General features: G+C 33.4%; 1 protein-coding gene across 1 annotated transcript in view; it reads right to left on the bottom strand.

Annotated features, from left to right (window-relative positions):
* Positions 1 to 27,118, bottom strand: part of LOC131948581 (intermembrane lipid transfer protein VPS13A) — a 109,415-nt gene that overhangs the window by 25,673 nt on the left and 56,624 nt on the right. The window contains exons 21-55 of the mRNA XM_059310175.1: positions 26,954 to 27,041; positions 25,983 to 26,100; positions 24,804 to 24,978; positions 23,814 to 23,855; positions 22,234 to 22,375; positions 21,881 to 21,941; positions 21,373 to 21,475; positions 20,735 to 20,870; positions 20,129 to 20,208; positions 19,526 to 19,668; positions 18,711 to 18,823; positions 18,479 to 18,589; positions 18,246 to 18,349; positions 18,084 to 18,122; positions 17,638 to 17,766; positions 17,443 to 17,520; positions 16,686 to 16,709; positions 15,154 to 15,374; positions 14,845 to 14,992; positions 14,543 to 14,627; positions 13,801 to 13,988; positions 13,200 to 13,351; positions 12,598 to 12,686; positions 11,945 to 12,240; positions 11,461 to 11,574; positions 10,994 to 11,155; positions 10,359 to 10,455; positions 9,802 to 9,974; positions 9,235 to 9,363; positions 7,333 to 7,549; positions 5,100 to 5,309; positions 3,577 to 3,737; positions 3,251 to 3,322; positions 2,953 to 2,994; positions 345 to 472 (exon numbers count right to left, since the gene is read on the bottom strand). Of these exons, the coding sequence (XP_059166158.1) occupies positions 345 to 472; positions 2,953 to 2,994; positions 3,251 to 3,322; positions 3,577 to 3,737; positions 5,100 to 5,309; positions 7,333 to 7,549; positions 9,235 to 9,363; positions 9,802 to 9,974; positions 10,359 to 10,455; positions 10,994 to 11,155; positions 11,461 to 11,574; positions 11,945 to 12,240; positions 12,598 to 12,686; positions 13,200 to 13,351; positions 13,801 to 13,988; positions 14,543 to 14,627; positions 14,845 to 14,992; positions 15,154 to 15,374; positions 16,686 to 16,709; positions 17,443 to 17,520; positions 17,638 to 17,766; positions 18,084 to 18,122; positions 18,246 to 18,349; positions 18,479 to 18,589; positions 18,711 to 18,823; positions 19,526 to 19,668; positions 20,129 to 20,208; positions 20,735 to 20,870; positions 21,373 to 21,475; positions 21,881 to 21,941; positions 22,234 to 22,375; positions 23,814 to 23,855; positions 24,804 to 24,978; positions 25,983 to 26,100; positions 26,954 to 27,041 (4,370 nt within the window). The remainder of the gene's footprint in view (positions 1 to 344; positions 473 to 2,952; positions 2,995 to 3,250; positions 3,323 to 3,576; positions 3,738 to 5,099; positions 5,310 to 7,332; positions 7,550 to 9,234; positions 9,364 to 9,801; positions 9,975 to 10,358; positions 10,456 to 10,993; positions 11,156 to 11,460; positions 11,575 to 11,944; positions 12,241 to 12,597; positions 12,687 to 13,199; positions 13,352 to 13,800; positions 13,989 to 14,542; positions 14,628 to 14,844; positions 14,993 to 15,153; positions 15,375 to 16,685; positions 16,710 to 17,442; positions 17,521 to 17,637; positions 17,767 to 18,083; positions 18,123 to 18,245; positions 18,350 to 18,478; positions 18,590 to 18,710; positions 18,824 to 19,525; positions 19,669 to 20,128; positions 20,209 to 20,734; positions 20,871 to 21,372; positions 21,476 to 21,880; positions 21,942 to 22,233; positions 22,376 to 23,813; positions 23,856 to 24,803; positions 24,979 to 25,982; positions 26,101 to 26,953; positions 27,042 to 27,118) is intronic.

Here is a 27,118-nt window from a genome sequence, read left to right as displayed (position 1 = left end):
CATTTGAAATCTGAAGGTCTACTGTGCACATGTTTCAGTGACCTCAGCTTATGAAGGTATAGTATGACCAGCCCTATGCCCAGACATCTTTATTTTACATAAGGTCACTCAGGGAATCCTTAAATCTTCCTTAAAATATCCTACCCATGAAATATATTTTCCTCCATAAATTCAACTTATTTTTAAAAAATCAATATTAAAGTGAGCTTTAATGTATCCGTACAATAGAACACAGCTTCTGAAATAAGGCAACAGTAAGCATCTATGTACTTTTTATGTTTCCAAAGAATTTAATAGGTTCAGTAGCACTTTCATCTGATTCTAAAAAAAAAAACCCAATTTACTCTTTATCTAGCCTGTTGTCTTGTTCATCCAAGACATCAATGTCATTTTCATAATCAGCTGGGTGGATGATGGTGCCATCTGTTCCAGCGTGGTAGACAGTTGCGTTGTGGATGTGGTCCTTGTGGACCTAGAGACATACAACATGCAATTTTAGTTGTCTTTAAGGTCAACTGTGGTGATTCACAAAACTAGTTGATAGACAGGGACTTTAAAGCTGGGGAATGTGATGGTCTTAAGGTAAACTGTGGTGATTCACAAAACTACAGCTGATAGCAAGGGGCATTAAAGCTGGGGAATGTACTGGCATCAGTAGCGTACGCAGGGGGGGAGCAGGGGGAGCAGCTGCTCCCCCTCTGGCCATTTTCAGCAAAGTGGCGCCTTTTTGGAAACTTTTTAAACTCAAAGTTTTAAACAATGATATTTGTTAAAAAGTATTTTTGGTCGGCACATCTATGTAAATCACAAGATTTATTTTCATGCAGCAATTAAGCATTATTGTACTAGTCAAGTAGTGTCTACGTTTACAACACGTATTAACAGCTGCATCAGTTTGCCTATCTAAAAATAACCATTACGATGCATTGTAATGTTTAAAAAACCTCTACGGGTAGCACCACTTGGCAAGAGGGGTGTTAAGTTTAAGGCAACTGTATAATGTATTTGCTTACGAATAATTGGATTAGAAAATGTTATACATAAAACTTTACACATAATTACTTTATGTTACAGTTTGAATCGTGTGATTAGTTTTTAAAAAATTACAATACAGACACAAATACAACTGATGTGGCACCTCTATTTAAATTTACTTATGAGCAAACTGCGTAGTTGTGGGGTAATTTTGACAAGGTCAACAACGTCATCACGATGAAGTAGTAGTATTCTTACAGTTTGGACGATAGTGATTACGATTACAAATTATATGAAACAGTTACAACCCCCCCTCCCCCATGGACCCCTCTGTAAAAAAACATTGTCATAATACCACTGCTACTTATTTAAATCTATTTCTGTAATATATATTTGTGTAATATATATTTGTGTAATATATATGTATGTTTAGAACAGTCATCTAAAAACTGACGCTATGTTCACTCTGAGTTGGTTATCTCCCCCCCCCCCCCCCCACCTCTCCACCACAATTGTGTAGAGCGACATTAATGTCACACATAGGTATACACTGGGTTGGATAATTGACCTAAAGTGACTGGACAGTGGTGAATGAAGTTGAACCCACCCCCCCCCCCCACACCCACCCCGAACTGATCTGTTAAGTACATGTAGAAAAACGCGTAATGATGTACCAAAGTACCATGCCGCCAGAAAATTAGCTTTTTAAACGTAAAACTCTGTGAATATTGTTTTTGCAATTACCAGTAAAAAGGTGTGTGATCAATACAGTGATCTAACCCATACCTATCACTATGTTAAAAAATGATCTTTAAAGAACACAAAGAAGCAGTAGTTAATTAAAAATATATAATCTGAACTAAAAGACTGACATTCAGTTAAATGTAGGCTGTTATTCCGAATGTTTTTCTATTATATCAAAAAGCGTGGTTTTATATCAATTCTGATTTTAAAAACTTTCATTAAGCTGTAATACTTTAACATTTATGATGACGATATATTTAATTTTGATTATAGACAAAAACATTTTGTAAACACGAATAGTGTTAAACAATTTCATTATATCCTAAAGTAATCATTTATTTGTTTTGACATTTATAATTAAATGTGTAGATATATACATATTTATATTAAGAGAGTGATTATTTCCCCTATTTCACTTGTCTTTAATTTCTCAGGAATTATTATGTAAGAATTTTTTTTACAAGAATTACAAAACAGATTGTGTTACGTTAATTGTTTTTGGTTGTAGTGTGTGTATATATATATATATATTTTTTTTAGATTGATACAATTTTTGTTTTGTCAGCCTACATTGTGTGTTTTTTCTTATTTCTTCATTTCTTCAGGGTGCTAATTTAAATTTATTTTACATCATAGCGAAGTAATGACATACAGCTACTTATTATATATATATATATATATATATATATATATATATATATATATATATATATATATATATATATATATATATATATATATATATATATTCATATATATATATACGTATGTAGAACGTGTTAAAAATTCGGCGCCTTTTTTTGCTATTTTTGCCCCCTCTACAACGAAAACCTGGATACGCCTCTGACTGGCATGCCCTGAGTAGAGAAGTTGTCAACATAGCAAGTCAATTGTTGGACCGGAGCCCACCTGGGAAAAGAATAGTAGGCTGCCTAATAATCCTGGAGAAGGACTGGAATGAGAATCAAGGGCTGTGGAACTAATTGGGTTTAACTAAAGAGAGCTACCAAAAATAGAGTCTAGTAAGAGGTGTAGTGCAGCACTAAGCTTTTCACAGGCTTCATAGGGTTAGGTCAAGTTTTAAGGTCTAATAACACACTAATACATCACATAATAGTGTGGTCCTACTGTGAAACATGTGCACAAAGGTGTTGGAACTTATTTTTGGTGTCATAAAATATGTATCGGGACCTCATTTTTGTGTACACTACTTATAAGGTGAGAACAACTAACCTTGACCTTGTGATGACATGTGAGGTAAGCATGGAGTCCCAGCTGAAATAGGGAATTGGTCGGTCAAAAAAGAAAACAACTTTTACTCTAACTAAAGTAAACATAATCAATTTTTTACTTTATTTCATTATTTTTTAAATTAATGGACAATAAATTATTGATTGACTGGTTGTTGAATATTGTTATTTGGATTGTTATTCAGAATGATAAAATAATGTAAGCCTTATTTTAAACAGAACAGATGCTGATAGTTTGAGATGATACTGATGGGATGCTGGTTGAAACTCTGGGTAAACACCTGATTGTTGACTTTAAATCTTGGCTGTGATCTCACTGATTGAAGCTCTGACTTGCTGGGGTTCTGTAGAGCCTGGGGAAAATAAAGGGAGGGGGTCATATCATTATTATTTTTAGAAATAATCTTTCAGTAATCAACATATGTATCATTTAATTAACATATGCAATATCAATCACAGCAAACAGACTGATGATATCTAAACAAAGCCAATGGTGTCCATCCAAAGATGAACCATTATTGACATCTTAATGTTATTTTTTAATGTAAATAAAAACAATTGTTGTATATAAAACAATTGTTGTATAAAAAACTACACCAGCACTGACCTGGACCACATCCTTGATGACCACAATGGACTGTGGGGTGACGTTCAGCTGCAGCCTGTCCATAGACTCAACCATCACATACAAGCACTTCTCAAACTCATCGCCAATGTCGTCGTCCTGCCCTCGGCCATTATCAACCTCATCAAATCCCAGGGAGGACCCTACACACAGAGAGAGTCAGCTCAAAATATGGCCACAAGTTAACTAGTTACTGCATTCACAAACTATAAACAACTGTACAACATCTAGTAAAATATACCACACTGAAAAACTAACATTTATTATTCAATAGCTTGCTACAACTTTGTATCAATATTTAATTGTGTTTGAAATTTGAAACATAAATTACTCATAAGAACACATTTCTGTTTGTGTTATTTAGTACTAAATAGCTTAATTGTAACTCAAACAAGAAGAAACTTAAATTATTATTTCATGAGAGAAGGTAGGTGCTAAGTGATTGATCAATAAAACATTGCTATTCAGTGCTAGATTTGTAAGTTACTTCTTGCTTGTTTGAATTCATGTACAAGACATTTGCTGGACAATGGAGTATTGTATCAAGTTTAGTGTGAGTAACCTGACGCTCAGGGTTAGGGTTAGGATTAGAAATATAGTCACTATTATGGTTGAGCCTTGAGCAGAGGTTAGGGAAAAGGTAAGGGTAACAATACTAGTGAAAAAAAAGCCTTGATTTTTTTAATATGGACTCTTTACTTTTAAATTGATTGTCTTGTATTGTTGAAGTAAAATTTTCAAATAAATAAATATTTTAATCTGAAATGATTAAATGTTTTAAGATAATGTTCTAGACAACTTATAAAGAAAACTATAAACAAATTATTAGCAAAAATGTTTAAATTCTAACTGCATCACTAGGTAACCTACCTTCTCTCTATAGACAAATCATAGAGTTAAAAAGTTGTCAATGAATTCTAAAGTAAACAAATATATGAAAACAATATCAATAGAAGTTTTTCTTTGGAAAGATATCTAAAGCACTGTGCAAAAGTGACAAAAATAAAATTATTGCAACAATTAAATCTTTTGATTACTATCGTAAGTAAGAGGAAATATTTACACAAATTAAAAACATTTAACATTATCTTATGAAAATTTCTTTGTAAAATATAAATAAAAAACATTTTAATAAAATAAAGACATAAAAATTACACCTGATTAATAAGCATTTACAAAATAAAACTAAACATAAAGCTAAAAAAAAACTAAAGCAATATATACAATGCCTTAAGTACTCTATTAAATATATAACAATAAAGTGCAGTGTATGGCCTTCACATCAATGTTAAAAAAATAGTCTTGAAAATATTTAAAATCCAGTGCTAATAAAGCAAAAAATCAAATACCAAATACAAGACAATAAGGAAGTAATGGTGTCATAAATAAAAGCAATGCTAAAATGCTGGAAACAAAACAAATGGAGAAAAAAATCACACAGGTAAACTCTACACCTAAATATCAACAAAACTAAACACAACACCGTGAGATGGAAACATTCCAACCAGCGGTCATATGAACTGGCCCTCTGGACGTCAGGAACACTGGCTTGTCCAGCGACATGTCAATGCCATCATCATTGTCGTCAGTCTCACTGACGTCAGCGTCACTGCTGTCGCTAGAGAAGATACTGCCAAGTTTGCTGGTCATGCTGGAGATGAAACCCTCGGGCTCAGAGTCCGACTCCCCCTGCACGCTGCTATGGTGACTGGAATCTGTGGTTGTCCCACATTAAACATTGACCACCTTTATGTCTAACCTAAAGGTATACATACATCTCCCTCCACCTGTCTACTGGTCTAGACTTTGACCTAGCTTTATGTCTAACCTAAAGGTATACATACATCTCCCTCCACCCTGTCTACTGGTCTAGACTTTGATCACCTTTATGTCTAACCTAAAGGTATACATACATCTCCCTCCACCTGTCTACTGGTCTAGACTTTGACCTAGCTTTATGTCTAACCTAAAGGTATACAAACATCTCTCTCCCCCTGTCTACTGGTCTAGACTTTGACCACCTTTATGTCTAACCTAAAGGTATACAAACATCTCCCTCCAACCTGTCTACTGGTCTAGACTTTGATCAGCTATATGTCTAACCTAAAGGTATACATACATCTCCCAACCCCTGTCTACTGGTCTAGACTTTGATGACCTTTATGTCTAACCTAAAGGTATACAACATCTCCCAACCCCTGTCTACTGGTCTAGACTTTGATGACCTTTATGTCTAACCTAAAGGTATACATACATCTCTCTCCCCCTGTCTACTGGTCTAGACTTTGACCACCTTTATGTCTAACCTAAAGGTATACAAACATCTCCCTCCAACCTGTCTACTGGTCTAGACTTTGATCAGCTATATGTCTAACCTAAAGGTATACATACATCTCCCAACCCCTGTCTACTGGTCTAGACTTTGATGACCTTTATGTCTAACCTAAAGGTATACAACATCTCCCTCTTCCTGTCTACTGGTCTAGACTTTGACCAGCTTTATGTCTAACCTAAAGGTATACAAACATCTCCCTCTTCCTGTCTACTGGTCTAGACTTTGATCAGCTATATGTCTAACCTAAAGGTATACATACATCTCCCAACCCCTGTCTACTGGTCTAGACTTTGATGACCTTTATGTCTAACCTAAAGGTATACATACATCTCCCTCCCCCTGTCTACTGGTCTAGACTTTATGTCTAGCCTAAAGGTATACATACATCTCCCAACCCCTGTCTACTGGTCTAGACTTTATGTCTAACCTAAAGGTATACATACATCTCCCAACCCCTGTCTACTGGTCTAGACTTTATGTCTAACCTAAAGGTATACATACATCTCCCAACCCCTGTCTACTGGTCTTGACTTTATGTCTAGCCTAAAGGTATACAAACATCTCCCTCCAACCTGTCTACTGGTCTAGACTTTATGTCTAACCTAAAGGTATACAAACATCTCCCTCCAACCTGTCCACTGGTCTAGACTTTGACCAGCTTTATATCTAACCAAACATTATACAAACATGTCCCTATCCTATGTACTATGTACGCAATAATAAATCAGGTATTCAACAGTATTATAGTTTTGTAACAGAAAGAAACCTCTAAATTAAAAATAAGTGTGTTAAAAAGAAGTTTCTAGAAATAATAACTTGATACTTTGACCTTTTTTATTGTTCTTGGTAAATGAATCTGAGATCTATTTTAAAAATTGCAGATAAGAAATAAAGTTTTGTTAATTTCTTGTAAACTAATTTTTTTTTTCTATTATCTCAACTATGGGTAATAAGTTTTACTAGAAATTGTTTTTATACAGAAAAGGATAAATATATAGTTTGAAGAAAGGTGACTATTTAGTATATTACATAGACAACCTTCATTCCAGAGAATTATTCATTTAGCAGATAATAATAAGGCTTACAGAAAACTATATGGTAGTATCACCTAAACCACCCAGAAACAGCAACAAACCTCAAAATGAAACTTTAAATACTGATACATTAAATGGAAAACATACTAAAAGTAAGACCTGGGGTTGTTTATAGTAATAGGATGATTGTCAAATTAGGTTCAGCCAATAAAATAAATATAATAAAATGAAATAAATACTTGGTTATGTACACATGTAATATATATTCAGAAAAATCCCTATATTGATGTTAAAAAGGTCATGAATAGAAATAATTTATCAGGGTATAGAAAGAGAAATCTAGATAATAAAAAACCAGTTAAGACTTACCAAAGCTACGATCACTCCCATGACGTAAGCGGTTGAGAGATTTGTGCCGTATGACTTTCATGTCGAGGTCCCCGTCTGTGTCGTCAGTCTCAGAGCTGCTAGACTTGACCCTTGACCTATGCATCATCTGCTGGACTTCTGTCTGCAGCTCTTCAGGGATGGTCAGGTCATTGTCGTCATACATGCAGATCATGGGGAAACTCTTGGTCCTTATCACCTGGTGGAGGTAACAGACAACTGACATTACCTGATACACATGATACAGGTGGAAGGTAACAGACAACTGACATTACCTGATCCACATGATACAGGTGGAAGGTAACAGACAACTGACATTACCTGATCCACATGATACAGGTGGAAGGTAACAGACAACTGACATTACCTGATCCACATGGAAGGTGACAGACAACTGACATTACCTGATCCACATGATACAGGTGGAAGGTAACAGACAACTGACATTACCTGATCCACATGGAAGGTGACAGACAACTGACATTACCTGATCCACATGATACAGGTGGAAGGTAACAGACAACTGACATTACCTGATCCACATGATACAGGTGGAAGGTGACAGACAACTGACATTACCTGATCCACATGATACAGGTGGAAGGTAACAGACAACTGACATTACCTGATCCACATGATACAGGTGGAAGGTGACAGACAACTGACATTACCTGATCCACATGGAAGGTGACAGACAACTGACATTACCTGATCCACATGATACAGGTGGAGGTAACAAACAACTGACATTACCTGATCCACATGATACAGGTGGAAGGTGACAGACAACTGACATTATCTGATCCACATGATACAGGTGGAAGGTGACAGACAACTGACATTACCTGATCCACATGATACAGGTGGAAGGTGACAGACAACTTACATTATCTGATCCACATGATACAGGTGGAAGGTGACAGACAACTGACATTACCTGATCCACATGGAAGGTGACAGACAACTGACATTACCTGATCCACATGATACAGGTGGAAGGTGACAGACAACTGACATTACCTGATCCACATGATACAGGTGGAAGGTGACAGACAACTGACATTACCTGATCCACATGATACAGGTGGAAGGTGACAGACAACTGACATTACCTGATCCACATGGAAGGTGACAGACAACTGACATTACCTGATCCACATGATACAGGTGGAAGGTGACAGACAACTGACATTACCTGATCCACATGGAAGGTGACAGACAACTGACATTACCTGATCCACATGGAAGGTAACAGACAACTGACATTACCTGATCCACATGATACAAGACCAAGACTTCTCTGTCCTACCTTGACCAAGACCACCCACTTCTCCACCCTACCTTGACCAACACCTCTCACTTCTCCACCCTACCTTGACCAAGACCTCTCACTTCTCCTCCTACCTTGACCAAGACCTCCCACTTCTCCACCCTACCTTGACCAAGACCACCCACTTCTCCGCCCTACCTTGACCAAGCCCTCCCACTTCTCTGTCCTACCTTGACCAAGCCCTCCCACTTCTCCACCCTACCTTGACCAAGCCCTCCCACTTCTCCACCCTACCTTGACCAAGCCCTCCCACCTCTCTGTCCTACCTTGACCAAGCCCTCCCACTTCTCCACCCTACCTTGACCAAGCCCTCCCACTTCTCCACCCTACCTTGACCAAGCCCTCCCACTTCTCCACCCTACCTTGACCAAGCCCTCCCACCTCTCTGTCCTACCTTGACCAAGACCACCCACTTCTCCACCCTACCTTGACCAACACCTCTCACTTCTCCACCCTACCTTGACCAAGCCCTCCCACTTCTCCACCCTACCTTGACCAAGCCCTCCCACTTCTCCACCCTACCTTGACCAAGCCCTCCCACTTCTCTGTCCTACCTTGACTAAGACCTCCCATGGTCTGTATACACCCTCCTTGTCCATGACAGGCTCAATGAGAGGCTCCCATTTACATGTTTTCTCATTGAAGAACATCACCTCTAGGTGAAGCTCAGTCTCCAGGTGCATCTGTTGAAATGGTCAAGTATTGTGTGGTGAAATCAAGTTGAAGTGGTCAAGTATGGTGTAGTGAAATCAATTTGAATTCTTTGAAGAATGCCAAAATATTTTCTTACAAATAAAGCTGCTATATGACTGACAGTACAGTCAACATAACTTTTAATTCAGGCTTCGGTTACTGTCTGTCGTCATACCATTACAAAAAATAGAATACATTCTTCTGGCATTGTTATGCTCTCACACCTTAGTAACTGGCCTTTCTAGACCAATTTTCAGTCAGTAAGAAAAAAATGTTTATATTTATGATAAAACAACTAGCCATCTAGATCACTCTTCAACCAGCAAAATAAAAATAGTTATTTGTATGCTAGAAGAACTAACCTTCCTAGATCACTCTTCAAACAGAAAAATAAAAAAAAAATAAGAATGTATGCTGGAACAACTAACCTTCCTAGACCACTCTTCAATCTTTGACTCCACTGAGGTATGTACACACAGAATTGGGACATGTAGATCTAAAGTTTCTATCTCGAAATAAATGTTTATTTCCTTAATGTGCAGCTTAAAGGTTTCTTTTGGTTTAGCTGTTGGACGAAGGGTGGGCGCCTGGCTTGAATCAGCTGGTGAGTGAAGGGATAATTTTAGTGATACAGACAGCAAAAGCTACAGCCACATTCAACATTACAATGTGTACCAGATTCTGACTATAAAACCAGGATAATCAATCATAAAGGGTTGATGTTGTCAAGTGTGCATGATAAAAATCTAAAAAAAAAAGTCTGAAGTTAAGTTCATGGGATTTAGGATTTCCTTGAGTTCCTCCACCTGTGATGGGTACCTGACTAAATTTGGTAAAGAAGAGGTAGCTGGACATAGTGTTAGTTACACCATACCTTTATAGAGCAATGTCAATGAAACAAATAAACACTAAATTATATTATCTTGAAGAAGATGTATCATGCTGTACTTTAAACACTGCTAACTCAAACAGGAGTGTGACTTACGTCTTTCCTTGAGCCATCTTTGAGAGGTGACAGTGGACACTCCCCACAGACTTTGGACATCATTGTCCACAACATTAGCCATGGAGTTGGCTTTTTCCTAGGAGAGAAAGTTCTGTGATAACTATACATAATATAATAGCTGAAGTAATATTACAGCATATAATGTTACAGGGAAATAAGGTCAAAAGTGTTTCCACATCTCAGTATACTGGTTGAAATTCAACTCTTCAAATCACAGAAATGAGCATTACATTGTGGCAAAACTACATAGAAATTTATCCTTTCAGAACTGATTGTCAATTGAGTAGATTAAGTAGAGTTCACCTTTTTGTATGACCTCAGCATATTAATAGAAAGTGGTCAGTTTTATGCACTGCTATCTTTACTTTCCATAGTGTGAGTCAGTTGTCCTCCAGAGGTGGGTGGACTCTGGGATATTCTATAGGCTCAAGCCCAGGATCCGAACCCTAGACTTTGTGCATTCTACCATCCAACCACATAATAACATGAACCCAAAAATTTGCATAAGGCTAAATAAACATTATAACTAGCACTGAATCACAAATTAGCATTAATTTTATACAGAACAATATAGACATTTTGGCCGATATTATGTTCCCATAGAGTGACCCTACCTTGACCCCTGGACCTTGAACCATGGCCAGGACATCCCACAACAGTTGCATAACAGAAGGAGAGACAAACACCTGGACTTTACTCAGGTCAGCCACAATCTCTGAGGTGTTGGACACCAGGTCTGTCTCTTGGGTTAAGGTCAGATGACATGGCAGCATCACCTAGAATGGGGTGGGGTGCAGGGTGGGAACAGATCTGTTAGTGAGAACAGTGGCAGCTTTAGACTGTAACTGAGACACAAAGACTGTTTTAGTGCACCTTTTTTAAGTGGCAGACACTGCAGAAAACATAACTAAATAAGGCAAATGTAAATTTTTTTAAACTGTTATAAAGACTTTTTATTTTTTTAATCAAAATAGAAACAAACAATAATTATAAAGTAAAGAACATATTATGTACTACTCAGACTTAATTAATTTAATACCATGTCATGTTAAAAAAATTTTAGAAGCAGAAAGCTACCTACCAAATTGCTTAAAGAGCTTTGCATTGTGGTCCTTGAGATGAGCTTGAGGTCTGTGATCTTAGCCCAGATACTTTGTTTGTTCAGGTCCTTCTTGAACTCAAATGTCATGTCAGACTGAGACAAAGATGAATATAAAATATTTTTTCCGCAAACATTTTTAAAAATATTTATTTTCTTAAACTTTTCATTAAATTTTAAAACTTTGTTTATTTTAAAGTTTTGAATTTAAGACATTTGTTTTAAATAATTTTTTCTTAAGTTTTAAAGTTTAAAATGTATGATATTTTTTTTTACTACGTTTTGATTGAATATATTTATATTACCTAGTTTTCCAGGCATTTATTTAGTAAAATAAATTAATTATAGAATTTAAAAAAAAATATATTCGTACATATTTTCTTTTACGTTTGTGTATTTTATATTCTAGTTGATAGTAAGGCCTATATATAAAAATGATTAAAATGAATATGATCAAAAAGCTCACATATAAAATGATCACTCTGCTATCAATCTTTGCAGGGTCAGCATATACAACAATCTCTGGGTGTTTTAAACTGCCGTAAACTGTCAGCCCAGACTGTGGCGGGTTCGACCCGTGCTCATCGGGGGAGACGACTGGGGGAGGAGCTGGGGGGATGTGTGAGTGCCCACTGGGCATGGCTGTGGGTGCCATGTTGGAAGTTTGGTTGACAGTCTCCATGGCTCCATTGAAGAAATCCAGCAGCACAATCATAAATGGGATGTTGACGTTAAGTCGAAGCTTCTCGACCATCAGGTCAGCTGTGGAATGGCATGTACAGTGCTTTAATTAGGTTATTATAATTACATCTGGTTTAATTGCATTTTGAAAAATGCAATAAATAAAAAAATGAATTTAAAAAGTATCACTTATTTGGCTAGTTTTATGGACCATTTATACATTTATATTTAGCTTATTAAGACTATATATTGAAAGTATCACCTATAAAGACATAACATTTAACTCAACAATATTCTTAAAGGTACAAGTGTCAATATAAAGTATATCAGATTTATAAATAAAGCTTTTGTTATTTTTTGTTGTGTTACATTTTTGTTGCTAGATACAGATACAGTTTTAGTAAACATTTTTTAAATTGATACAACAATAGAATCTACCTTTGTGGTTGCCATCACTACTGATCTTGTATATGAGAGAAACCAGAGGGAGATCAGCATTTTCTGATTTCCCAGTGCAATCCAGGACACTGGTTAAAATTAAATACATTTTATCTTGAGAAAATTTCTTTTTGTCATTCTTTGTCATAGTTAATGGACACATACAATAATAGTAAGTAAAGTAGAGTTCCCTTTCGAAGTAGAGTTCACTTGTTTCTGTGACCTTGGTATATGAAGAGATAGTGTGGTCAGCACTATGCCCAGCCACCTTTACTTTCCCTAACGTGATTTAGGTACCCATCAGAGTTGGGTGGACTCAGGGACGGTCTACTGACTTGAATCCGGATTCGAACTCGAGACTTACGGGTTAGTAGTCCAGCTCTCTACCGCTAGACCACTCCGTCCCATACACAAACAATAATACATTTACAATAAATATTTAATAATGTGTTTCTTTTAAGTGTTTTCATACATTTTTAAAATGAAGACTGCTGTCGTAGTGTATCTTTCCCATTGACAGCAACACTGCTGTCCATGTACATGTCAGTTGTTTTAATTTTTGACAGCAGTAATTCTGTCCATGTACATGTCAGTCATCTCACCTTTTGACGGCAAGATTACTGTCAGTGCGTATGTCACTGAGATCTAGTGACTGCAGTGATAGATTCACTTTGTGGTCTCCATCACTATGTGAAAGTCCTGACAAGTTCATCTTCTCCATGTCCAGCAGGCACAGACCCATCCTTGTGGCTAGCTAAAAGAAAATTTAACAATCAACTTTAAGTGAATATATTAAAAATTGCAATATACATTATTAGGTAAAAACTATCTATAAAAAAAATACTCTATTCTCATTCTTATGTTCTAGCTTAATCTGTTGAAACAGGAAATATTTCCATATTTTTTACATTTAAGTTTTTAATTAATCTGCACTTTGTCAATTAGATCAATCTAATATCACCTGTAATGATAAATTAGCCCTAAACATGACACCAACACTAGCACTCAATCTAATCCTTTGTATTGTAAGCAGAACAACTAGCTGTATAGACATGAGAGAATAGCTTATAAATAATAACTTTTTATTTATGTTATTTTTAAAAATATTTTAATGGCAAGTTACAAGTATAGATTTGTTATTCAACAACCACAACACCAAGTAAACTAAAAAAGTGTGAGCAAAACTTGAAAGCATGTACTCACTTCCTTGCCGTTGTCTGTGAAGAGTGTGATGGACATACCATCCAACTTGAAGAGGATGGAGGTGACAGTTTTCTGCTCAAAGATGGTGGGGCTGTCAGGGGTGGGCAGGTCAGGCCCAGCGGATGTTATCATAATGTCAGGGTTTTGTTGGCCATGAATGTTTTGCAGTGTTGGAGATTCAAAGATACCTGCACATTAGCAGACAGTAGAATAAATTAAAACTGGAAAACCTTTTTTCTAATTCCATTTTTTTTACTCTATTACCTTCAAAGATAGCTATCAGTGAGTAATGATGAGCAATAATAAATAAACATTGTTGAAACAATCTATTAAAAACAAGCACTTTATTTATTTACAAATTGTAAAAAAATATATTTTTACCATGATTAAAAAAACAACAACAACCCAATTGCTATATGCTTCTATTATCATAATGAACAAAACTCTGCTCTTTCGTATGTAAACATAGTGACAATGACATATAGCACCAGTTTGTAAAGCTAACTAACCACATGAGTTATGTAGTTGGATGAGAAAAATATCAACATTTTCTAAACAGTAATAGCAATAAATAATGCAAGTATCAAACAGAAATGCCCTTTTATTATATTTATTTTTAAGAAGTGATGTTAGTTAGATAATCACATCATGTACAATGGCTATGATCATAGTTCATCTAACATAGTTGTGAAAGTTTAAAAGACAAAAGCCACACAGTTTTTTTGCAATTTATTTTGTTTACCTGGACTAGGGGGTGGAGAGCCTTCAGTTAAATTGTACCTCATGACCCCAAGGATCAACTGCAAATCTTTTTGTAGAATATACACCTAAACAATACATTTAAATAACTTTTTATGTAACATTATAATAATGACTTGCAATTTTAATACAATTGCTTTCAATTTTTTAATGTATCAAATTATAAATTATAATTTTAAAAAGATTAATATTCTTTTTAAAAATTTTCTTTTATAATGCAGGGCCCTATATGATGTTTTTTTCTCCAACAGACTTGTTTTTGGCTGGAAGAAATTATAGACATACCTTGACCTTTTCCAAATGACCTGAAACATCAAGTTTGACCTCTGTGACCACTGGCTTGACAGCCAACTTGATGTCAGCCTTGAAGCTCAAGGGTTCTAAAATTGTGTGCATGATCTCAGTGGAGTCTTCTATAGGGTTTAAGCACACTCTGAAAAGTTGGGGGTCAAAGGTCAGTGCCTAAAATGGAAGCAAGTTCTATCTGACAACCCTATTGTTTATAAAAGATAACTACCTAAAAAGAAGTTTTGAGGTGCTATTGTTAGAAGTAACATTAAAGGGTGGTATTATTACTGGAGGGTGTGGACTGACCTTTGAACTTGTATATGACTTAAGTCAACATGAACATGGTTCCATTCCTGCTTGACCTCAGCTGAGATCTGGCTGGTCAGAAAAGAGTTCCGGACATTCAGGTTGCCCAGTTGGACCAGTAGCATCTCTGTGGACTTGGAGTCATGGGGCATGAGCAGGGTGGGAGTCCTCAGGTCAATGTTGATGCTGACTCTCATGTTGTGGGACTCAAACTGGTTCACCTAGAGTCAGGCAAGGGAGATCACTACAATCAACCACATTGTGTTCATAATAATTTACATATTAACAACATAATTGAAATTGAATAGTTTAGAAGTTTTTTCAATTTTAAAAAATTGTTATTCAACTACCTAACATCTATTTCTAAAAGAAGGAATTAATTTATGATAATTAAATTGAAAACAAACCATATATACCAAAAATCTTTTTGTTCTAACACCATAAGAATTGTGCACAATTTTTAATATTTAAACTTTACCAAAAATTTAATGTACGATGTTTGTTTCATAGGATGATGAAATTTAAGTTTTATACATTTTTGTATTGAGAAAGAACTAGATCTATATTAATATAGTTTTTTGGACAAAATCATTTGCCATGATATGATGGCAGCAACTGAAATAAAATTCACTAATAAGTTGAATCAAGTCGAGGCAAAAAGCAGGGAAGAAAAAGTAAACATTTTGAGAAACAGGAACTTAATAAACATGTTAATTTGAGGAAGAAAGAATAAAATAGACAAAAAAAAAAAGAATACTCTTGGTCCAATGATGTTCAAATGCTGGGTTGTAGACATATTTAGAACATTTGAAGGGGTTAGTAGAGGTGGGGGCTGGGGTATTTAAAAATATCATTACATGTATGAGTTCTAAACAGCCATAATAACAAAAAATATTTGAAAGAATGGGTCACAGAGAAAAAAAACATTTGAGAATCTGCAACATATCACAAGCTCCTAGTACTGACTTCCCCATACTGAGAGAAGTTTAATGTCAGTGATTAGGTACTGGGCTGCCGAAGTGTCCATGCATTAATGCCATGCCAATCACATAAGTATAAAAAAAAACTTTTTTTTTTTAAATCTGTCCTAAAGGTATTTTTTTTATAAATATTAAAAGTAATATCTAATACTGGATTCTAATTCTTAAATAAAACATTCATTAAGAATTTTAAAAAAATATCTTTTCAAATAGATAACACAATTTTCAACACAATTTAGAAAATAACATCTTTACACATTCCATTAAAATTTTGAACCAATTTGATAAAGTATTTTTATCAAGTGTTGTCAATATTCAGGTAAAAATTTTAAACAGACCAATAAGTGATTAAAACACAAATCATGAACAAGAAACACATGCTGGAAATGTATTGACCGACGACTGGTCTAAAAGTTATTCAGTTATTTCTTTTCACAGAGCAAAAGACTAAATTAAAACTTCAATACTCAACAAATTGATTTGTCAGCAAGTTTTGGGAGGTTGGACAACTCTATGAAAAAAATGGGGTGAACTTTAATCAATGTTACCTACTGGAAGTGAATAAAATAGAAAACTCTGCACAGAAGGGTTCAGTTGAGTTGAAAATAAATTGTTTTATGGCTTGAATCATGTTTATATATATATATATATATATATATATATATATATATATATATATACATACAAACACATTACTTATCATGTTTTTATATATATATATATATATATATATATATATATATATATATATATATATATATATATATATATATATATATATATATACACACACATTACTTATCATGTTTATATATATATATATATATATATATATATATATATATATATATATATATATATAATTTAGACGTATATATATATATTATATATTATATATATATATATATATATATATATATATATATATATATATATATATATATATAATATATATATATATATATATATATATATATATATATATATATATATATATATATATATATATATATATATATATATATATATATATATATATATATATATATATATATATATATTTAGAAGTGTATATATATATATATATATATATATATATATATATATATAATATATATATATATATATATATATATATATATATATATATATATATATATATATATATATACATACATACATACACACACACATTACTTATCTTATTCAAATCACTCTTCTTTAAAAACACAAGTGAGTTTACAGTGAAAAGTGCTAATTAGTTGAATTAAGTTTGTAATTAAATAACAACACAATAAAGGTTTCTCACTTGTTTAGTGACTGTCTCCATTGCTGTTTGTTTGGCTGCCTCAGCCATCTCTTGGTTGATAAATGGTTCAAAAAACCTCTGAAATAAATTATTGTGTTCATTAAATCATAAAATCATAAAAATACAAATTAATGTGTGCATTTGTTTAGTACTCAGTCATCACCACAGTTATCTCCCAGTAAACAATCCACTCACAGTTATCTCCCAGTAAAACTTCCCCAGCACAGCCGCCTGCACCTGTCCCAGCCAGAGCCTGATGCTGTAGTCCAAACCTTGACCTGAATCTCTCTTGTCCTCCTGGTCCATCTTGTTGTACTTAACCAGCTGCAATAAGAAAAACAATTTAAACTGGCATAGTACATCTAACAACAAATATAGTTAATTCCCTGAGGTAATCAAATATGTATTAGTTTAATGAATTCCCTGAGACAATCAACAATGTTTCAATCAAATGAATGCCCTGAGATAATCAACTAAGTTATAATCAAATGAAAGTGCTGGAATAATCAAATAAATAATATGTATTAATCTAATGAATTATCTGAGATAACTATATATTAATTTAATGAATTTCCTGAGATAATCTACAATGTATTAACATAATGAAAGCCCTGAGATAATCAAGAATGTATCAATCTTACCTTTAGATCAAAGACACTGTCATCTTGTAATAGAAGTATCTGAAAACAAATATTAATATTCATAAACAACACATTATCAAAAAAATATATTTTATCCTACTAAATTGTAAACAATTTGTATAAATCCAATTTATAATAAATAATCCACAATATCAAACTTACATTTTGATAGATAGCACCAGAACTGCAGTCCCTAATGCTCAGATCTTTTAACCGTGATCTGATAATTGTTTTTGCAGGTTTAGCAATCACACTACTTTCAAATCCTGTAAACAAAAAGATCAAGTACAAAAAACTGCTGCTAATATCAAATTCAATATAGGAATAAATTAATGTAATAATAGTACTGAATATTATTATAACAGTATAGATGTAGTAAGTAATATGAAACTGACCTTTGACTTTAATTTCTGCCAAACTGTTGTCAGAATCAGTGAGTCTGATACAAAAATCTTGCATTTCGGCAATTAGATGAATTTTTGTGCTGTTGCCTGAGAGGCCATCAACTACAAAAAATTAAAAGTCAATCATTAGCCAAATTTTAAAAATATACTTCTAATAATTTTCTTGATTTATTAGATTACCAGATTAAATAAATAACAGAAATAAAAAAATGTTAACACCCACCTTGATCTGTGATCTTAACAATCCTCTCTGTGAGAGAAACTTTGTCTTTAGCGCTGATGTCAGATGTGGTCATCACAGAGCTGCTACTGGTCTTCATGTCCAGGTTGTGAACACTGAAACAGTCATACATAATTCAGTTTCTCTCCACAACACTGAAACAGTTATACACAGTTCAGTTTCTTGCGAACACTGAAACAGTCATACACAGTTCAGTTTCTTGTGAACACTGAAACAGTCATACACAGTTCAGTTTCTCTCCACATTTAACCCTTAAAGGGTGCCAAGCCACGATTGTGGCTTTGCTGTTACATAACTTACAATGTGTAGGCCACGTGGCGCACGCTTTAAGGGTTAAATAATCTGACATTACTTTCTTAGGAGTTAGTTTCAAGTTCAGGATTCAGTCTATAGTCTAGAACTTAAAGCTAGCTCTGACTGTAGGCTGGACATGTACTGACCACACAAACTAAGAAACATGAAATGTATGTCTTATACATTGAAAAGCAGTACAATCAAAGTTTTCTCTGTTTATTAACCACTTTAACTGGTTTCAATTTTTAACATGAGAGTTAAGTTTAGCAAGAAACAGCTTGTCATTTTAGTTCTGAAACCTATCTTATAAAAAATAATTTTTATAGAAGCTGTCAAAAGAGTCCTTATTTAATTGAAGCTCTTTTTATAGGTCCATCCTCATGTTTAAATTGCTAGGATGTTGAAATATGGTTTTAGATCCAATCTTGCTATAGGAGAAAACAATTTACGTGGCTGCAAATGAAAACAAAATTTCTGTGCTGTTTAGTAGTGCCACTGTGTACCTTGAAATGATGCCTTGAAGAAAAGCATTGAGGTACATCATGCTGGCCTGGTCAAACAATGTGGACATTGAGAGGACATTGACCTTTATGGCATGCTGTACACCTCCATAATAGGTAGCAAAATCTGGACATTCTGGGTCCACCTGAAATAATTAGAAGAAAATTAAAAACTTGTAAAAATCATTAGACAAACAAATTATATACATAATTTATCAGGTTAAATCTTCAGTATTTAGCTTTTGATATTTGTAATTCTTTAAATTTTTATATTTTCAATATAATATTAAAGTTATTAACAGCTATCCTTTTTGTTAACCAACAAATGAAATTAGAATAATTTACTATTACTAGGGAAAACAGATGTATACAAACAAAAAATATAGAATATAAAATGTTTTGATTTTCATTGAAATTAATTTTATTTTAATGTATAGGAATATAAAAACAAATTTAAAGGATAGATTTTAGTGGGCAATGGGGATATTCATAGTTTGTGAAGAAAAAAGTTGACTAGAAAGTTAGACTGTAGTGGCCCTCCTGTACATGACAGGAAGGTTGTGAAGAAAAAAGTTGACAAGAAAGTTAGACTGTAGTGACCCTCACCTTCCTGTACATGAGAGAGACCAGGTTGTTGTTGTTGACTGTGTTGGTGCTCAACACCTCCATGTATTCACCTGAGTGACCTACAAGAGTGACCAACATCACATTTATTTATGAATTATCTACAAGATTTACCAACATCACATTTATTTTAAGAATTATTTACAAGAATGACGAACATCACATTTATTTTATAAATTATCTACAAGAATGACCAACATCACATTTATTTTATGAATTATCTACAAGAATGACCAACATCACATTTATTTTTGAATTATCTACAAGAATGACAAACATGAAATTTATTTTATGAACCAACATCACATTTTTTTTCTGAATGACCAACAGAAGGACCAACATCACAATTGTTTTCTGAATGACCTACAATAATGACCAACATTAAGTTGATTTTCTGTTGATTTCTTGAGTATAATTTTTTAAAAAAGCTTATATAAATTTAAAAAAGTATTGTTGAGATTTTTATCTAGAATGAGTCAGAGTGTTTTATCTAGAATATGCCAGAGTGTTCTATATAGAATATGCCAGAGTGTTCTATCTTTCCAGTTGAGATTTGTATCTAGCATGAGTCAGAGTGTTCTATCTTACCAACATGTTTCTTGTCAACCAACTGGATTCCCCCTAGAGTAGCATATGCTGCGTAACCATGGACAGTAAGAGCTGAGTCTATCCTGAGCCTGTCTATTCGGAACATTAAATAGGCTTTTTCTTCCTTGTCCCATTCCTAGAATTGGATTAGAAAAAAATATGGTATTATTATTTTTTTCTTCATGGATAAAAGACAGACCAACTTAGGAAAAATGGAGTAAACTAAAGCTCCAACATTCAAAGATTATGTAAACAAAGTATAGACTAATTTTGGAAAAATTAAGAGAATCAAATATAGACATACGTTTGAAAGATGAAGTGAACCAAGTATAGACTCATTTTGGAAAAGTAAGAGAATAAAGTGTATACCCACCTTTAAAAGGTGAAATAAACCAAGTATATACCCACCTTTGAGGGGTGAACTCTACCAAATAGGCCTACAGACCCAACTTTGAAGGATGAAAATACAGACCCAACTTTGAAGGATGAAAATACAGACCCACTTTTGAAGGATGAAAATACAGACCCAACTTTAAAGGATGAAAATACAGACCCAACTTTGAAGGATGAAAATATAGACCCACCTTTGAAGGATGAAAATATAGACCCAACTTTGAAGGATAAAATTACAGACCCACCTTTGAAAGATTGAGGACAAGCTCCCCTAGTGAGACCCTCATCAGCATGTTGATTGTGTTGGCTACTGATGAATTATCATCCACTGGCTTAATGGTCAGCATGCTAAAGTTTTCAAATAAAAAGAATAATACAAATAAAAATGTTACAATAAAATTATTACAAATTTTAGTCTTAGATGATTATTTTGTTTCAAAATTCAATTTTAAATAACAGTTAAAATTAATAAGCATTACACTAATATCTGATTAAAAAACATTAACCAAGTCATAATAGAGCTCAGCTTTGAAACCTTTTGTCAAATTTGAAAAAGAATTAGGAAAAAAAACACAATTAAAATAAAATGGTATTTTGACAAATCTAAATTGTGTTTTATTCATAATAACATGTATATATTAGCACTTGAGAAGACTTCTGTGTAAATACATAATAAATTACACACTACAGTGTTATAGGTATTTTAGTGCAATGTAGGCCTACTTCTACTTGAAGAAAAACAAAACATCTTACTCTGACAGCCTATCCAGATCTTCATCAGAGTAGTCTGAGGCTGAGTAAAACGGTTCATCACCTGATGTAACATAAAGAAAGTTCTGGATGCTGGGTCTTTCTCTCATCTAAGCTTACATGCTTAAATCCTCGACTATCTCTGATTTAAGCTTACAATATAAAAACACTCTAAAATCTTCTAAACAAATTTTTACATTTTCTTTCATAAAAAAAGAATAGCTCAATTCTAAAAGTTGTATGCCCTAATGTTAACAATAAAACAATTTTAACAATGAAAAGACTTCATGGTTATCAATGAATCAACTGTAACAGATGCCTTGATGTTAATGATGAGAACATTCTCAAGCCATTACCTGTTGTGTACATGAGAGTTGGAACTTTGGACACCGACCTCCTGGGTCCATCCACACGGTCAAAGACTGGCCTCCCTAGCAGCAGCCTTTTGATTGACCTCAAACGCTTGACATCTGGGTCCAGCTGGGCCTCTGCTAAATCCTTTGGTCAAGGATTAGAATAATGTGATTAAAATATTTAAATCTATTTTATATATGTGGGTATAAGAAATATAATATTGCAGTTGATTTATTTTAGAGAAAGTTGATACAGATTGTTAAGGATTGAATAAATGTTTTTGGTGTGTGGTTAATTTAACATAAGCATATTTAATGTATTCAAAATTTTTCTCACGGAATGGTTTAATACAAGGCCCATCTATTGTTAAAAATTATCTAAAATTTTTTTTAAAAAGAAACTATGATGACTAAAAATGCATAATGAGACAGACAAAGCAAGTGAGTTTTCAGCCTCCAAAGAGCTTTTCACAGATAGTTAAAGTTTGGGTAACAACCGTTTATTTTAAAGGGATAGTGAACTAAGGAGAAACATCTAAATAATAAAGAAAAACTGCCTTTAATTCACAAAAAAAAACTGTATGACATAACATTCTTTTTAGAAGTTGTTCAAGGATTATCTAGAGGTTCAACTTTTATTCAGAGAAGGCCGGGAATGGATAAGCAAGGTTAACAAACATGTTTGTAGATGATGCGATGACAGGTTTGTATTGTTTACTTTTAGGAACTAGAGTTGGAAACCTTAACATGAAATAAAATAATGAAAATATAGAGCTGCATTGTCTGATCTAAAGTTTACCACATTAAGAACACTAAACAAGTTAACATGATATGCAGTTAATGACAAAAATATATGTTGAAATATAAGCTGGTTTCACATTCAACTTTATCTTGGTTTCAAAATAAGTTAAAAAACACATTACAATTTAAAAATGTTTTTCTTTAAACTAAAATTCAGTTAAGGATATTGCTAAGAAATGATGTTCTAAACACCTTTATTTCCACAGATAAGCTGCAGTTAACTACTTTATAGGCTAGTAATTAATTTTTAAATATAAAATAAATAATTAAGTAATTGCTACTAGAGTGCATAGGGCATAACGTGCAATCAATTTTTTGTTGTTGTTTCATGCAAAGTGTAACATACTTATGTGGACAGATTTTAAAAACAAAAATATTTAATCTTAACATGCAAACATAAAATTAAGAATGTGTTGTTATATTAATAAAGTCTAAACATTATGATTTCATACTATTAATTTTCTTTTAACTTAATTAAAAAGCAACTATATTTCTATGTGATCCTGTTTACAGTAAAGTAAAAACTAAAAAAAAAAAAGATTTACCCCAAAATCTACCAAAATGCAATTGAAAAGGTAAAATTCAGACTAATATTTTCTTGTTTGAGAAAAATAGGAAGCAAACAGATTGTAAATAACAGCCTTTTTTAGGGAACAGAATACACAGCAACATTCTCGTATGACTTTCTCTACCTTTAGCATAAGAACCAGTTGCTAAACAAATGTAAACATGTGAAGAAGCAATAATAAAAACAGTAAGCTAAACGTGTGTGGGAATCTCACCAAATACATTGATGCATCTTCATAAATTGATAATTCACGATTCTACAAGAAAATGTTAAAAGTCTGATAAAACAGTAAATAATGTCTACATTTATTGGGCTCTTTTTGGAATTGAAAAAATTTAAAAACTCTGTTTTGGTTAAGTTTTTTAAAAAGTGTAAAATTAAATGCTGTTTGAATTAGTAAAAACAAACTGCAGAGCAAATTCCTGTTAATTTCAATGCTCAATGATCAACATAAGTTTTATTTAGTTTAGCATAATAAAAATAACATTCAAAGGAGGTAAATATGATAAAACAAACATTACTAAGTTATTAAAATTTAAATAATATAATAATATGGCTGAAATATTTAGAAACATTTTTAATTATTTGATTGAAATATTTTCAACATTATTTCAAGTCATTTCTTAATCTTTAGAAGTCATTGCATCATTGCATTCTTATAAAACTTGAATGTATTACACAACACCTATAATCCACATAATAAAATATACTTCATAAAAGCTGCTGTCATAAATATCATTGTGATAAAAGTAGTTACAAATATATTTGGACAGCAGACTTAAATAGCATAACTTCAAACTGATTATCTGCAATATGAGTAAATGATCAAACAAACTTCACTAGACAATATCACAGAGGCTTTTTTCACCAGACAATACCATAAAGGTAAAAGTACTAGACTACAAAAGGTGAATCCACAAACACAAACAACAAAAATCTTTCAGTTAAAAAAAATGTAAAAAGAATAATGTGTTCATTATTTTCTCGCTTATTTTAAATTACAAAAGTATTTCTTCACTCATAATTTAAAAGTAAAAGTAAAAAAAAAAATTTCTGTGTTATAATTATTCCTTCTAATGCATTCGACTTTGTAATAAAATTTATGTAAAAGTTCAAGAAAAATATTAGTCATTGATACAGGCCTATCTATTCACACATCTATATACAAGAATGTGTTAAGAGTGAGTACAAGATGAAGACTGACCAGGTGGAATGGTGAGAGTGTAGCTGGCCCGTGGCTGTCCACCATGTCCTCCCCTATGGTGGCCATGCTGGTGCTGGTGGGGATGGGGAAGTTCCTGAAGAAGGTGGCTAGCAGCAGCATCCTCTTGTCTGAGATGTTGACCTCCAGGGAAGGAACTTTGGCCTCCAGTTTGTTCCTGGTTAGTGGGGAGGTACACATTTTATTTTGTATGGTAGTCCACACATCTATTTTATTTTGTATGGTAGGCCACACATCTATTTTATTTTGTATGGTAGCCCAAACATCTATTTTATTTTGTATGGTAACCCAGATATCTATTTTATTTTGTATGGTAGCCCAGACATCTATTTTATTTTGTATGGTAACCCTAACATCTATTTTATTTTGTATGGTAACCCTAACATCTATTTTATTTTGTATGGTAGCCCACACATCTATTTTATTTTGTATGGCAGCCCAAACATCTATTTTATTTTGTATGGTAACCCACACATCTATTTTATTTTGTATGGTAGGCCACACATCTATTTTATTTTGTATGGCAACCCACACATCTATTTTAATTTGTATGGCAACCCACACATCTATTTTATTTTGTATGGTAGGCCACACATCTATTTTATTTTGTATGGTAGGCCACACATCTATTTTATTTTGTATGGTAGCCCACACATCTATTTTATTTTGTATGGTAACCCACACATCTATTTTATTTTGTATGGTAGCCCACACATCTATTTTATTTTGTATGGCAACCCACACATCTATTTTATTTTGTATGGTAACCCACACATCTATTTTATTTTGTATGGTAGGCCACACATCTATTTTATTTTGTATGGTAGGCCACACATCTATTTTATTTTGTATGGTAGGCCACACATCTATTTTATTTTGTATGGTAGCCCACACATCTATTTTATTTTGTATGGTAGGCCACACATCTATTTTATTTTGTATGGTAGGCCACACATCTATTTTATTTTGTATGGTAGCCCACACATCTATTTTATTTTGTATGGTAGCCCAAACATCTATTTATTTTATTTTGTATGGTAGCCCAGAAATCTATTTTATTTATGTAAATCCAGCCATTTATTTAATTCAATAATGTTAATTAGGTAAGAAAAATAAATTACAATAAGATGGAATCAAGTAACAATTGTATTGATTGTTTACCTAGGTAGCTGTGTGAAGTCAGGCTTGACAGCATTAAAGAAAGTGATGATGAGTTGGACACTGGGCAGGATGTGGAACTCTGAGTTGGTTTGGATCTGTGCAGTATGCCAGTCATCAGCTGCAAGGTAGCAGGGTTGTTAGTTGATGTAGATCTGTTAGTTTTGTTGGTGATGGTTTGGTTAGAGGGTTGTTAGTTGATGTAGATCTGTTAGTCTTGTTGGTGATGGTTTGGTTGTTTTACTAAGTGGGGAAGGTTGTTAGTTGATGTAGATCTGTTAGTCTTGTTGGTGATGGTTTGGTTAGTTTTACTAAGGGGAAGGTTGTTAGTTGATGTAGATCTGTTAGTCTTGTTGGTGATGGTTTGGTTAGTTTTACTAAGGGGAAGGTTGTTAGTTGATATAGATCAGTTAGTCTTGTTGGTGATGGTTTGGTTAGTTTTACTAAGGGGAGGGTACATCCATTAGTCTTGTTAGTGATTTTAGTTAGTCATATGGTAGGCTTGTCAGTCAGGGTTTAGTTCACTTAATGTTGTGTTGTGCTGATGTAGTTCGGTTAGTCTTGTTGTTGATGTAGAGGTAGAATATATTATGAAAGTCTAGAAATACATTTAAATAGCGATTTCATTAAAGAGTGACCTAAATTGAATTGTTGCTATATGTTTTCCAGAAGAACAATTTTTAATCATATTTTATTTAACCAGCTCTTGTATTGAAGTTATATTGAGCTGGCTGAAAAAGAATAAACCAACAGCCACAATATCTCCACAGCATGTGTGACCTCAACACCGCAACATCACATACAATCTCAATACAGGACAATCTAACCACAGTATTGGCTACCTTTCTCAACATTCGTTTATTGCAATAACAAATTACTATAATATTAAGTAAATAAATTATTTTTTTTATTAATTAACAAATAGGTATAATATTTTTAAAAACTTATATTAATAATTTTAATATAAATCTAACCTGAGTCTGCCAATAGTACTTTCACATCGCTGATCTTAACATTAAACTGGTCATACAGCCTAGACTCAATTTCTGACATTGTGGCATCCTTGATTCAAGTGAAATATATTTAGTACAATTCATACATCATAGATCCAAAAACAGGAAAGGTATTTAGCATAATGT

This window comes from Physella acuta, unplaced genomic scaffold (assembly GCF_028476545.2).
Source record: "Physella acuta isolate Inbredline_101_S28 unplaced genomic scaffold, ASM2847654v3 ptg000650l, whole genome shotgun sequence".
In the NCBI taxonomy this organism is placed as follows: Eukaryota; Metazoa; Mollusca; class Gastropoda; family Physidae; genus Physella; species Physella acuta.
Note: the sequence above shows the minus strand (reverse complement) of the source record. Positions and strands in the feature narration are given on the sequence as shown.